Source organism: Epinephelus lanceolatus, chromosome 6 (assembly GCF_041903045.1).
Source record: "Epinephelus lanceolatus isolate andai-2023 chromosome 6, ASM4190304v1, whole genome shotgun sequence".
NCBI lineage: Eukaryota > Metazoa > Chordata > Actinopteri > Perciformes > Serranidae > Epinephelus > Epinephelus lanceolatus.
Genome location: NC_135739.1, coordinates 38,656,120 through 38,670,904, shown reverse-complemented (window position 1 = coordinate 38,670,904; position 14,785 = coordinate 38,656,120). Strand labels below are relative to the sequence as shown.

The 14,785-nt window shown below is 39.5% G+C and overlaps 1 protein-coding gene across 2 annotated transcripts in view; it reads right to left on the bottom strand.

Moving 5' to 3' along the window:
- Positions 1 to 12,607: 12,607 nt before the first annotated feature.
- The window catches only part of zc3h3 (zinc finger CCCH-type containing 3), a 94,715-nt gene continuing 92,537 nt past the window's right edge, over positions 12,608 to 14,785 (bottom strand). The window contains exon 12 of one of the 2 annotated variants that reach the window (XM_033622770.2): positions 12,608 to 12,882. In XM_033622770.2, coding sequence (XP_033478661.1) covers positions 12,848 to 12,882 — 35 coding nt within the window. In that variant the 3' untranslated portion in view covers positions 12,608 to 12,847. The remainder of the gene's footprint in view (positions 12,883 to 14,785) is intronic. The other variant, XM_033622771.2, reaches the window with a different exon arrangement.

Here is a 14,785-nt window from a genome sequence, read left to right as displayed (position 1 = left end):
ACACACAAACCACCTTTTCCAATCTCTAGAACACACACTCTCACACAAACACACACACACACACACGATGAAGAATCACAGTTGACCTTTCTTTTTGTCTCTCTGAGTCTACGTGGACAGATGATTTCTCTCCCTCTGTCTTCTCTCCGTCTCGTGCGCTTTTACTAAAAATTGAAATATTGATCTTAATTAGAGTTTGCCGAGCTCAGCAGCTCGCGTTGAGGGTTTTAGACAAGAGGCAGCAGACATCTGTCTAAGGCACTTACGTCTTCAGTGCAGGAGAGGAGCAACGTGGGTGAGGAGGAGGAGGAGGAAGGAGGGGGAAAAAAAACGTGTAGTGAGAAGAGAAGAGTGATGGCTCCCTGTCTCCTGCCTTTTCTGAGAAACATGTCGAGCTCTCCATCTCTGCTCCCTGCTGTCAATACATCTGAGAGAAAATCGAGTTGAACAGTCACACACACACACACACACACACACACACACACACACAAATCAAATATCCATCCTGACTAAATGTATTCAACTGACATACGTGAAAATCTGTATATGAAGTTAAGTTTTCCAACTTGGTGCACAATTATCAACCGATTGATCTCTGTCTTCTGTTTGTCATCAGGTTCAAACACAAAACATTTATTCTTTGATATCAGCTTTGTAAAAAGCCAGTGAGACTGGATACTTCCTAAAGCACTGTAAACTAGAATTACCGTCTCATGCTTGCAAGTGATTGTTGGATACAGTCCACGTTGGTAAATAAATTGGAAAATAAAATTGATTCTTACATTTGTTACACAATGCTGATTCACTGGGATACATCTTGTTTACTTTCACTTTTAAGTAGTGACACATCCTTTATTTAAATAGGAGTAAAATGCTGCAGCTTACTTTAAATCATATCAGATTATGTCACTTGCTGAGCACCAGTAAATATTCATGTTTCCCCAAATTCCTAATGAGGGCTACCCCCATTTCTGTCCCCCACTCAGTTCTAGACTCTAGACCATTCTGTGCTGACTAATTCCTGGCTAATAAATGTCTGATGAAAGATTGACAGTATTATCAATCTCATGTCTGTGCATTTAGTACAGAGCTGAGGCCACTTTATGAGTTAGACGGGCTTAGCATATAGACAGGAAGACAGGGAAAGAGCTAGCTCTGTCAAAAGGGAGAAAATACACCTACCACCACCTCTAAAGCTACGCCATGAACGCCAGATGTGCAAAAATTACAATCCGTGGAAACGAAAATCAGCTGTGTGCAGTGATTGTGTGCAGCTTCATTAAGGCACGTCGTCATAGCGATGTCACCAGGTTTGGTACCATCGTGCCTGAACAGAGACCACAACCAAAATTTCAGACAGACTGTATCTGGCAACTCGCTGTTGTTCATCAAGAAATGGTTACAGTACATAGTTTCTCCCAAAAGTCCTCCTGAAATTGTTTATAAATTCTATACATAAAGTTTATGTGCAGAAACACTAAACAGGTGGCCATTATAGAACTATTTCTTGTTTGCTGATTGAAAGAGAAGAAAGATAAAGAAATTAAACTTTGTTCATTGTTTTGGCGTTTTCCTATGAATGTCAAAAATGTGTGTGTATATATATATATATATATATATATATATATATATATATATATATATATATATATATGTATATGTATATATGTATATATATACATATACATATATATATGTATATGTATATATGTATATGTATACTTTTGGCCTGTACTGTATATATATATATATATATATATGTATATATGTATATATACATATATATATATACAGTACAGGCCAAAAGTTTGGACACACCTTCTCATTCAATGCGTTTTCTTTATTTTCATGACTATTTACATTGTAGATTCTCACTGAAGGCATCAAAACTATGAATGAACACATGTGGAGTTATATATATATATGTATGTATATATATATATATATATATATATATATATACAGTACAGGCCAAAAGTTTGGACACACCTTCTCATTCAATGCGTTTTCTTTATTTTCATGACTATTTACATTGTAGATTCTCACTGAAGGCATCAAAACTATGAATGAACACATGTGGAGTTATGTACTTAACAAAAAAAGGTGAAATAACTGAAAACATGTTTTATATTCTAGTTTCTTCAAAATAGCCACCCTTTGCTCTGATTACTGCTTTGCACACTCTTGGCATTCTCTCCATGAGCTTCAAGAGGTAGTCACCTGAAATGGTTTTCCAACAGTCTTGAAGGAGTTCCCAGAGGTGTTTAGCACTTGTTGGCCCCTTTGCCTTCACTCTGCGGTCCAGCTCACCCCAAACCATCTCGATTGGGTTCAGGTCCGGTGACTGTGGAGGCCAGGTCATCTGCCGCAGCACTCCATCACTCTCCTTCTTGGTCAAATAGCCCTTACACAGCCTGGAGGTGTGTTTGGGGTCATTGTCCTGTTGAAAAATAAATGCTCGTCCAACTAAACGCAAACCGGATGGGATGGCATGTCGCTGCAGGATGCTGTGGTAGCCATGCTGGTTCAGTGTGCCTTCAATTTTGAATAAATCCCCAACAGTGTCACCAGCAAAACACCCCCACACCATCACACCTCCTCCTCCATGCTTCACAGTGGGAACCAGGCATGTGGAATCCATCCGTTCACCTTTTCTGCGTCTCACAAAGACACGGCGGTTGGAACCAAAGATCTCAAATTTGGACTCATCAGACCAAAGCACAGATTTCCACTGGTCTAATGTCCATTCCTTGTGTTTCTTGGCCCAAACAAATCTCTTCTGCTTGTTGCCTCTCCTTAGCAGTGGTTTCCTAGCAGCTACTTGACCATGAAGGCCTGATTGGCGCAGTCTCCTCTTAACAGTTGTTCTAGAGATGGGTCTGCTGCTAGAACTCTGTGTGGCATTCATCTGGTCTCTGATCTGAGCTGCTGTTAACTTGCCATTTCTGAGGCTGGTGACTCGGATGAACTTATCCTCAGAAACAGAGGTGACTCTTGGTCTTCCTTTCCTGGGTCGGTCCTCATGTGTGCCAGTTTCGTTGTAGCGCTTGATGGTTTTTGCGACTCCACTTGGGGACACATTTAAAGTTTTTGCAATTTTCCGGACTGACTGACCTTCATTTCTTAAAGTAATGATGGCCACTCGTTTTTCTTTAGTTAGCTGATTGGTTCTTGCCATAATATGAATTTTAACAGTTGTCCAATAGGGCTGTCGGCTGTGTATTAACCTGACTTCTGCACAACACAACTGATGGTCCCAACCCCATTGATAAAGCAAGAAATTCCACTAATTAACCCTGATAAGGCACACCTGTGAAGTGGAAACCATTTCAGGTGACTACCTCTTGAAGCTCATGGAGAGAATGCCAAGAGTGTGCAAAGCAGTAATCAGAGCAAAGGGTGGCTATTTTGAAGAAACTAGAATATAAAACATGTTTTCAGTTATTTCACCTTTTTTTGTTAAGTACATAACTCCACATGTGTTCATTCATAGTTTTGATGCCTTCAGTGAGAATCTACAATGTAAATAGTCATGAAAATAAAGAAAACGCATTGAATGAGAAGGTGTGTCCAAACTTTTGGCCTGTACTGTATATATATGTGTATGTATACATGTGTTATATATATATATATATATATATATATATATATATACATATACATATACATACACACACACACACACATATATATATATATATATATATATATATATATATATATATATATATATATATATATATACACACACATATATATATATATATATATATATATATATATATATATATATATATATATATATATTAAGGATAGACCGATATGGATTTTTTAGGGCCGATGGCGATACCGATTTTTTTCCATCACCCTTAGCCGATGACCGATTATGGACTGCCGATTTTCTTGAGCCGATATTTGGGGCTGATACTGCTTTTACTCCCTCAATTTATCAGTCAATCAAAAAAATGACACAATGATAACAAATATTACAGGTCTCAAGTTTAAAATAAGAAACATTTATTGAACAGTAAAAAATACTAAAACAAGATGGAAAGTTAAGGTAGAACAGGTAGAATATTATGATTATTATTATTATTATACATTCAAATAAAAAAAAGAGTTCAGTGCTCTTAAATCGTCCAGTAATATCTTTATAAAATAAACAAATATTTAAGCTAAAGCATAAATAAAACAACAACTACTGTACACAGTAGGATTCGCTGCATGTGCGCTGCAGGGTCTTCCGGCAACACAGAGCTGCTCGTGGATGCCTGTCTGTAAATCATGCCAGGGAAAAATAAATCCGCGAACCCACACGCGTATCGGCCAATGCCGATACAAGTAAAAAACTCAAATATCGGCCTGATATATCGGCCGGCCGATGTATCGGTCTATCCTTAATATATATATATATATATATATATATATATATATATATATATGTATATATATATATATATGTATATGTGTATATATATATATATATATATATATATATATATATATATATATATATATATATACAGTACAGGCCAAAAGTTTGGACACACCTTCTCATTCAATTCGTTTTCTTTATTTTCATGACTATTTACATTGTAGATTCTCACTGAAGGCATCAAAACTATGAATGAACACATGTGGAGTTATGTACTTAACAAAAAAAGGTGAAATAACTGAAAACATGTTTTATATTCTAGTTTCTTCAAAATAGCCACCCTTTGCTCTGATTACTGCTTTGCACACTCTTGGCATTCTCTCCATGAGCTTCAAGAGGTAGTCACCTGAAATGGTTTTCCAACAGTCTTGAAGGAGTTCCCAGGGGTGTTTAGCACTTGTTGGCCCCTTTGCCTTCACTCTGCGGTCCAGCTCACCCCAAACCATCTCGATTGGGTTCAGGTCCGGTGACTGTGGAGGCCAGGTCATCTGCCGCAGCACTCCATCACTCTCCTTCTTGGTCAAATAGCCCTTACACAGCCTGGAGGCGTGTTTGGGGTCATTGTCCTGTTGAAAAATAAATGATCGTCCAACTACATGCAAACCGGATGGGATGGCATGTCGCTGCAGGATGCTGTGGTAGCCATGCTGGTTCAGTGTGCCTTCAATTTTGAATAAATCCCCAACAGTGTCACCAGCAAAACACCCCCACACCATCACACCTCCTCCTCCATGCTTCACAGTGGGAACCAGGCATGTGGAATCCATCCGTTCACCTTTTCTGCGTCTCACAAAGACACGGCGGTTGGAACCAAAGATCTCAAATTTGGACTCATCAGACCAAAGCACAGATTTCCACTGGTCTAATGTCCATTCCTTGTGTTTCTTGGCCCAAACAAAGCTCTTCTGCTTGTTGCCTCTCCTTAGCAGTGGTTTCCTAGCAGCTATTTGCCCATGAAGGCCTGATTGGCGCAGTCTCCTCTTAACAGTTGTTCTAGAGATGGGTCTGCTGCTAGAACTCTGTGTGGCATTCATCTGGTCTCTGATCTGAGCTGCTGTTAACTTGCGATTTCTGAGGCTGGTGACTCGGATGAACTTATCCTCAGAAGCAGAGGTGACTCTTGGTCTTCCTTTCCTGGGTCGGTCCTCATGTGTGCCAGTTTCGTTGTAGCGCTTGATGGTTTTTGCGACTCCACTTGGGGACACATTTAAAGTTTTTGCAATTTTCTGGACTGACTGACCTTCATTTCTTAAAGTAATGATGGCCACTCGTTTTTCTTTAGTTAGCTGATTGGTTCTTGCCATAATATGAATTTTAACAGTTGTCCAATAGGGCTGTCGGCTGTGTATTAACCTGACTTCTGCACAACACAACTGATGGTCCCAACGCCATTGATAAAGCAAGAAGTTCCACTAATTAACCCTGATAAGGCACACCTGTGAAGTGGAAACCATTTCAGGTGACTATCTCTTGAAGCTCATGGAGAGAATGCCAAGAGTGTGCAAAGCAGTAATCAGAGCAAAGGGTGGCTATTTTGAAGAAACTAGAATATAAAACATGTTTTCAGTTATTTCACCTTTTTTTGTTAAGTACATAACTCCACATGTGTTCATTCATAGTTTTGATGCCTTCAGTGAGAATCTACAATGTAAATAGTCATGAAAATAAAGAAAACGCACTGAATGAGGTGTGTCCAAACTTTTGGCCTGTACTGTATATATACACACATATACATATACACATATATAAATATATATATATATATATATATATATATATATATATATATATATATATATATATATATATATATATATATATATATATATATATACATACATACATATATATATATATATACATACATATATACAGTACAGGCCAAAAGTTTGGACACACCTTCTCATTCAATGCGTTTTCTTTATTTTCATGACTATTTACATTGTAGATTCTCACTGAAGGCATCAAAACTATGAATGAACACATGTGGAGTTATGTACTTAACAAAAAAAGGTGAAATAACTGAAAACATGTTTTATATTCTAGTTTCTTCAAAATAGCCACCCTTTGCTCTGATTACTGCTTTGCACACTCTTGGCATTCTCTCCATGAGCTTCAAGAGGTAGTCACCTGAAATGGTTTCCACTTCACAGGTGTGCCTTATCAGAGTTAATTAGTGGAATTTCTTGCTTTATCAATGGGGTTGGGACCATCAGTTGTGTTGTGCAGAAGTCAGGTTAATACACAGCCGACAGCCCTATTGGACAACTGTTAAAATTCATATTATGGCAAGAACCAATCAGCTAACTAAAGAAAAACGAGTGGCCATCATTACTTTAAGAAATGAAGGTCAGTCAGTCCGGAAAATTGCAAAAACTTTAAATGTGTCCCCAAGTGGAGTCGCAAAAACCATCAAGCGCTACAACGAAACTGGCACACATGAGGACCGACCCAGGAAAGGAAGACCAAGAGTCACCTCTGCTTCTGAGGATAAGTTCATCCGAGTCACCAGCCTCAGAAATCACAAGTTAACAGCAGCTCAGATCAGAGACCAGATGAATGCCACACAGAGTTCTAGCAGCAGACCCATCTCTAGAACAACTGTTAAGAGGAGACTGCGCCAATCAGGCCTTCATGGTCAAATAGCTGCTAGGAAACCACTGCTAAGGAGAGGCAACAAGCAGAAGAGATTTGTTTGGGCCAAGAAACACAAGGAATGGACATTAGACCAGTGGAAATCTGTGCTTTGGTCTGATGAGTCCAAATTTGAGATCTTTGGTTCCAACCGCCGTGTCTTTGTGAGACGCAGAAAAGGTGAACGGATGGATTCCACATGCCTGGTTCCCACTGTGAAGCATGGAGGAGGAGGTGTGATGGTGTGGGGGTGTTTTGCTGGTGACACTGTTGGGGATTTATTCAAAATTGAAGGCACACTGAACCAGCATGGCTACCACAGCATCCTGCAGCGACATGCCATCCCATCCGGTTTGCGTTTAGTTGGACGAGCATTTATTTTTCAACAGGACAATGACCCCAAACACACCTCCAGGCTGTGTAAGGGCTATTTGACCAAGAAGGAGAGTGATGGAGTGCTGCGGCAGATGACCTGGCCTCCACAGTCACCGGACCTGAACCCAATCGAGATGGTTTGGGGTGAGCTGGACCGCAGAGTGAAGGCAAAGGGGCCAACAAGTGCTAAACACCTCTGGGAACTCCTTCAAGACTGTTGGAAAACCATTTCAGGTGACTACCTCTTGAAGCTCATGGAGAGAATGCCAAGAGTGTGCAAAGCAGTAATCAGAGCAAAGGGTGGCTATTTTGAAGAAACTAGAATATAAAACATGTTTTCAGTTATTTCACCTTTTTTTGTTAAGTACATAACTCCACATGTGTTCATTCATAGTTTTGATGCCTTCAGTGAGAATCTACAATGTAAATAGTCATGAAAATAAAGAAAACGCATTGAATGAGAAGGTGTGTCCAAACTTTTGGCCTGTACTGTATATATACACACACACACACACACACACACATATATATATATATATATATATATATATATGGCCAGGGTGCACGTGGTCAAAATTTTTCTTCTATATTTCAAGCACTGTAACTTTTTAAATTTCAATCATGTAGAGTTTTAAAATAACAAATAAGGAAAAAGGGCCTGAAGCAAAAGTCTGGGCAACCTGACTGGTCTGTGCTCAGTAGCGCCCCCTTTGGCAATTATCACTGCCTCTAAACACTTTTTGTAACCAGCTCAGAGTCTTTCAGTTCTTGTTTGGGGGATTTTCACCCATTCTTCCTGCAAAGGGCTTCTAGCTCTGTGAGATTCTTGGGCTGTCTTGCATGCACTGCTCTTTTGAGGTCTATCTACGGATTTTTAATGATGTTTAGGTCGGGGGACTGTGAGGGCCATGGCTAAACCTTCAGCTTGAGCCTCTTGAGGTAGTCCATTGTGGATTTTGAAGTGTGTTTATGATCATTGTCCTGTTGTAGAAGCCATCCTCTCTTCATCTTCAGCTGTTTTACAGATGGTGACTACCTGTGAATTGTTCCCTGTGCCACTGGCTGCAATACAAGCCCAAAGCATGATCGATCCACCCCTGTGTTTCACAGTTGGACAGGTGTTCTTTTTATGAAATTCTGCATCCTTTTTTCTCCAAACACATCTTTGCTCATTGCCTCCAAAAAGTTCTATTTTAACTTCATCAGTCCACAAGACTTGTTTTTAAAAGCATCAGGCTGGTTTAGATGTTCCTTTGCAAACTTCTGTCGCTGAATTTCTGGTGAGGAAACAGGAAAGGTTTTCCTCTGATGACTCTTCCATGAAGGTCATATTTGTACAGGTGTCGCTTCACAGTAGAACAGTGCACCACCGCTCTGATAAATCTTTCTGCAGGTCTTTTGCAGTCAAAGGGTTGTTTGATTTGCCTTTCTAACAATACTATGAGCAGCTCTCTCAGAAAGTTTTCTTGGTCTTCCAGACGTCAACTTGACCTCCATAGTTCCTGTTAACTGCCATTTCTTAATTACATTATGTACTGAGGAAACAGCTTCCTGAAAACACTCTGCTATCTTCCTATAGTCTCCTCCTGCTTTGTGGGCATCAGGTACTTTAGTTTTCAGAGTGTTAGGCAGCTGTTTAGAGGAGCCCATGGCTGCTGATTGTTGGGACAAGGTTTCAGAAGTCAGAGTATTTATGAAGCTTTGAAATTTGTATCACCTGTCACTTCCTAATGGTTATTGTGAACAAGCCAGAGCCCTAACAAGCTAATTAAGGTCTGAGACCCTGGTAAAAGTTGTCTGAGAGCTCAAATGTCTTGGGGTGCCCAAACCTTTGCATTCTAAAATTGTACAAAACAAAAATAACACACTGATCCTGTTTAAAATGTTGAAAAGCATGTTTCATCTTTAACTTCATGCCTTTCTGAGATCAGTTCATATCTTACTTACTTAACTATTCACAGTAAACAAACTTTTAACCAGGGGTGCCCAAACTTTGACCGGCCACTGTACATGTTCAACTTTTGACATGGACTGACCCCAGACTGACGCATAAACTGTGTTTTCAAATTTCTATACACTAACATGGGCATAACATTGAGAAACCACAGAGGTCTCATGCACACACAGACTGTTTCTCTAAGCTGTCAGGGGCCCTTATCTTATTAACATGGAGGGATATAGGTTTGTGTGTGTGTGTGTACTGTGTCCTCTTAGCTGTGTATTAATGTCATGTTGCTCCCCTGAGTGTAACGCTGCTTGTTTGTCTCTGTGACAACGCCTCAGTTAAATAGCGTGGTAATGCTGCAAATATGAGGCTACACACTCTCTCTCTCTCTCTCACACACACACACACACACACACACACACACACACACACACAGCGTGTATTAATAGTTTTATTAGCAGAGCTCTGAACTCTGCAGAGCAGTGGATGAGTTACCCGTCTCAGCATCCTCTCTGTCCCACTCTACACTGACAGCCATGTCTATCAGCACAAACAGAGATGAAGAGATATAAATGACAGGGAAATGAGAAAAACAAAATGAAGGATAAAGGTAAGTGTGGAGAGGCATTAAGGTAAAGTTCTAAAGCCAAGTTCATGTGATGTGAATATATCTTTTAAGATGTCATGTCAAAGAGAATGGTGAGATTAGTCTCAACAGTTAAACACCAACACAACAGGAAACCTAGTAAATTGACCTTGAGTTAGTTTTCAAACTCAAGAATGAACTTCCATGCTTAATTATAAAAACAGTAAACTCGCTAAAGACTAAATAGTAGATTTTGGGTTACATCACATTAACAAACATGGCAATCGACATGTTTCATCCCTGTTTCTTTTTTTTTTTGTTATATATGGGACAAGAGTAAATCATATTAGGGCAATGTGGGTTAACAGGTGACAAACTGATATATGCCAATAAGTTAGCTAACACAACAGGTGTTTTCAAAGGTACCCACACTGAAGAGTGTTGGGAAAAATGTCAGTTTTAGGAAGGCGACTGATGTGCCAAGACCCATTCAGACTGGATTTATTTCTTTAGGGGACATGGGGTGATTTTAACATTAAATGCAGTGGTCAGTGATTTTAGCTTGGAATGAGTGTGATGAGTTGAGAGTTCTGTCTGATGTCAGGCAAGCAAAGTATACGTAACTTGAAAACTTTACCCTCTTGACATGTTTACAAGTATTTTAAACATAGTTTTTTTCAGTTAAGTGTTATTGCTTTTAAAAAGTGCAGTAATTTGCCAAGATTGTTTTAAGCCCCTGATTCCTGTGTGTTTGGTTGTGTTTTGACATGTTTTTTGGTGATGTTATCTGTCCCCTTTTCTACTTGTATTTGAATTTTGTTGCCCATTTGAACACGACTCACTGACAGAAGAGATTATGTATCTTAATGGGACATTTCTGGTTACACAAAAGGACAAATAAACCAATGCAGCTTGCATTGGTCAACCTGACCCCCATAGGGCTACAGTTTTTTTTTTTTTTTTTTCTTCCAGGGACCTCGCTTGGGAACAATTTGGGGTTCAGTATCTTGTCCAAGGTCACTACAACATGCGGACTGGAGGAGCGGGGAATCAAACCGCCGACCCACTCTACCTCTGAGCCAAAGCTGCCCCATCAGGACAGCAAGAGCCCATCAAATGTGCTGCTGTAATGTCAGCTACAGGTAGATACTGGTATGATCTGTGGACAGTCCTGCAGACTGTCCATGTCTATTACAGACCATACTCTGTAATTTTGTGATGGTTAAAAAACAAGCCTCCAGGAACAGCGCCAGGCTTGAAGCCAATTTGACACAGTCCCCAAACCATGGAATTACATCTTCCGGGTTAGTAACTTGACTCTGTGAGGCCCAAAAAGTATTTTTCCCAAAGACCAGCATTGTTAAAGAGAGTCATTTTTTGAGGTACATCAACTTCACAGTACAAATACTTTACGATCCAGTGTGCAGGATTTAGTAGCATCTAGTAGTGAGGTTGCAGATTGCAACCAACTGAAATTGCTGAGTATGTAGAACTAAGGTGGCTGATGCAAAAACACTAATGGGCCTTTCTAGAGCCAGTGTTTGGTTTTTCCGTTGTGGGCTACTGTAGAACAACATGGTGGACTACGTGGGAGAAGACCCACCCTGTATGTAGATATAAACAGCTCATCCTAAGATAATGGAAACACAATTCTTAGTTATAGGTGATTATAAACTAATTAAAACATAGTTGTGAATATTATATTCCATCTCTGACAGTATAGCCCCCTTATTCCAACACACTGGACCTTTAAATTGTTAAAATCTGTATGTCCTAAAACTTCTAGAATTTACAGCTGAATCCAGAGTTATTTTCCTACCTTCGTTGATGTGAGTAAGCCTGAGATCAAGTGGTTGGGAGGTGGGGTTAAAAGAAATGCTGGTGCACGTGCTCTTTGGGCCCATGAACGTGGAAGATCTGGGTAAAATTATACCCCCAAGTAAAATTTTTAGGGCTTGATGTGGCACTGAGCAACTTTTATAGGGATGAACTGGACCTCACCTCCAACACTGTATCCAGTTCTCTTTATGCATCCATGTTTAAGTGCTGTCTGTAATAATGAGTTAAAATACCTCCCTTTGTAATGTTACTACTATCCGAATTGGGGCTAAGGGTGACTGGAAGCAAAGGAGAGAATATCTGTTTTTAAATATACTGTATTGGATTCAATACATTTTTTTATATTGACAACACATATAAAAAGAATGGCATATATACATACATATAAATAATATATGCACTGCCTCTCCAGGAGGCATCACATCTTGATACAATTATGTCAAAAGGATAAAACACAAAAAAACCAAGAGTGATGTGTGTGTATGTCACTTTGTTGTTTTTGATACAGAGTAAAAAAGACACTAATCTCTGCGTATGTATGAATTTCCTCAAATCACACGCACACACACTCTCAGCATGGTGAGAATGAAGTCACCGTCCACTCATGTGTCCGGTCGTCCAGGCTTTTAAAGTGAGGGGCACTGCTGCTTCTGTCACCACCTTCCAAATGAAAACTCTCACAAACACTCGGGTCATGTGACGCCGCTCCCAAACAGAAACACACTCACAGCCTATAAACACTCTCACAGCGCTGACTTCACATGTCAAAAAGAGTCTATGAAACAACACACAGTAAGAGCTGATATTTTATTTGCCAGTTTAAAATTTACAAAACCTGATGAGTAAAAATCTGCACTGTAAACACCCAAATTGATATGTGAGATATGCGACAGGTTTATAGATCATAGTCAGTAAAACTTTCAGGCCCTGAGTGAAGAAATTCAAAGGGAGGGGACACCTGTTAGGACAAACCTGGAGAACAGAATTGATCGAGGGGTGCTTTTCAACTCTGGTGCTGCTGGTCTCTGTAGTCTCACAGCCGAGGCTTGATCTGCAGTTTTTTCTCTGCTGAAGAAAAACAGGAAATTAAAATGAAAAGAAGAGTATTGGCAGAAGTGAAATGACAAAACGACACGGTGTGTGTGTGTTCACTCATGTGTAACTGCCTCTGATCCTCTGTGTGTTGAATCCTGCTGAAATGCTGAGTGATGACATCTCAGCTGATGAGTAAATGAGGAAGAGAACAGGACAACAGGGATGAATGAAGGTGTGTGTATATAAGTGTGTGTGTGTGAGGTCGCAGTCTGGCAGTGATACATTGCGTCTGAGCTAATTTATGCAAAGTGAAGAGGAGCTTGTTTGGCTGAGTTCCACCTTTAATGAGGCTCTGGGCGGTGCAGTGTGTTGCTGAAGGACCGGAGTGTCATTAGTAATACTTAACAGCACAAACCAAGCGGACAGAGTGGGCGGAGGGACGGCAAAATGATCATGTGTGTGTGTTTGTGAGCATGTATCACAGGGAGAACATGCTAACTAAACAAAGAAAAACTGCGTGCTGCTTCTTACGTACATATTAGGTATTAATATTTTTCTGTCCTGTGAGCAGACGCACAATAACCAGAGAAAGGTGCATCATGTCATACTGTTGAATATAAATCTGTCTTATGCTGTCATCTCTGCTGGTACTTGGCCCAGAGAAGTGTTTCTCTAAAGTAGGAATCCAGCGTTCTGGCACACTTTGGTGGACTTTCACTTGGAATTTTGTTTTGCTTAGATTCAAAATGTTGCAGTGCACCTTTTGTTAAACTTGTGGCACGTTTGATTACTCATTCACAGAGCACACACTTTGCATCTTTATCGTTCAATCTTTTGAAGTATTTCCACAAAAAGCTGGCGGCAGACATCATGTTGTCAATGGTGGTGGATATAGTGAAAAATGTTGAGCAGTGTTTCCTAAGGCCTAAAATGATATCCTCTAATGTCTTGATTTGTCCGCAACCTAAAGAAATTCACTTCACTGTCATAGGGGAGTAAAGAAACCAGAAAATATTCACTTTTAAGAAACTGAATCAGATTTTTTTTTTCTGATTTTAAAAATCTGATTGATCTTAAACTGATTTTTTTCTGAAATTGATTATTAAATTAGTTTGCAAATAATTTAATACGTGATTATTAATACTTTAATCATTGATTAATCAATTAACCATTGCTGCTCTATTGTACTATACTAGGTCTTAGTTTGGATGTTTGCTCCTGGAAACCTGTATGTTGTACATTTACACACAAAGCAATATACAGAAACATGAAAATAAGTTCACAATTTAACACCTAACTTTCACAAAAGAAGTGTTTTCCTGTCCTGGAAAGTCTATAATTGCCTAGGTTTTACAGGATGTGAGGGAACCCTACTAGGAGACACCAGCTGCTGTGAAGAAACGAAAGACATCCTCCCATACTTGCTGGATATAGGCTACACAGTAGGCTGAAACACACACACTTAAATACATAAAAGAAGAAAAAACAAATGGAAACTGATGAGTAAACTTAAAAAAACATCTACTGTGACAGTGTTAGTAGAAATGTAGGCTGCGTGTACTACATGTGAGTGGAGAAGGTCAGAGGTCAAGATGACTGAGGTCAGGTCAAAGGTCCTGTTCATTTCCAAGCAGAGGGGAGTAAATATAAACCATGACAGAGGAGGAGGATTACCTAAGAACAGAAAAGTAACAGTGAGCAGAATAGTTTCTAACAAACTCTAATTTTGTCTTTGTTATTTATTTATTTAGAAACGGATGAGGTTTGGGAAACCCTGGGTTTGTTAACTCAATAATAAAACATTGAGACACTACAGTATTATTTACAAAATAAACAGATTTACTCTGGAAACATCAGCTAAGACTGACTGGAACAACAGTTTGGCAGTTAAGATGAGTTTGATGATCCGTGTCCAGCTTTTCCATCCAAGCAGATA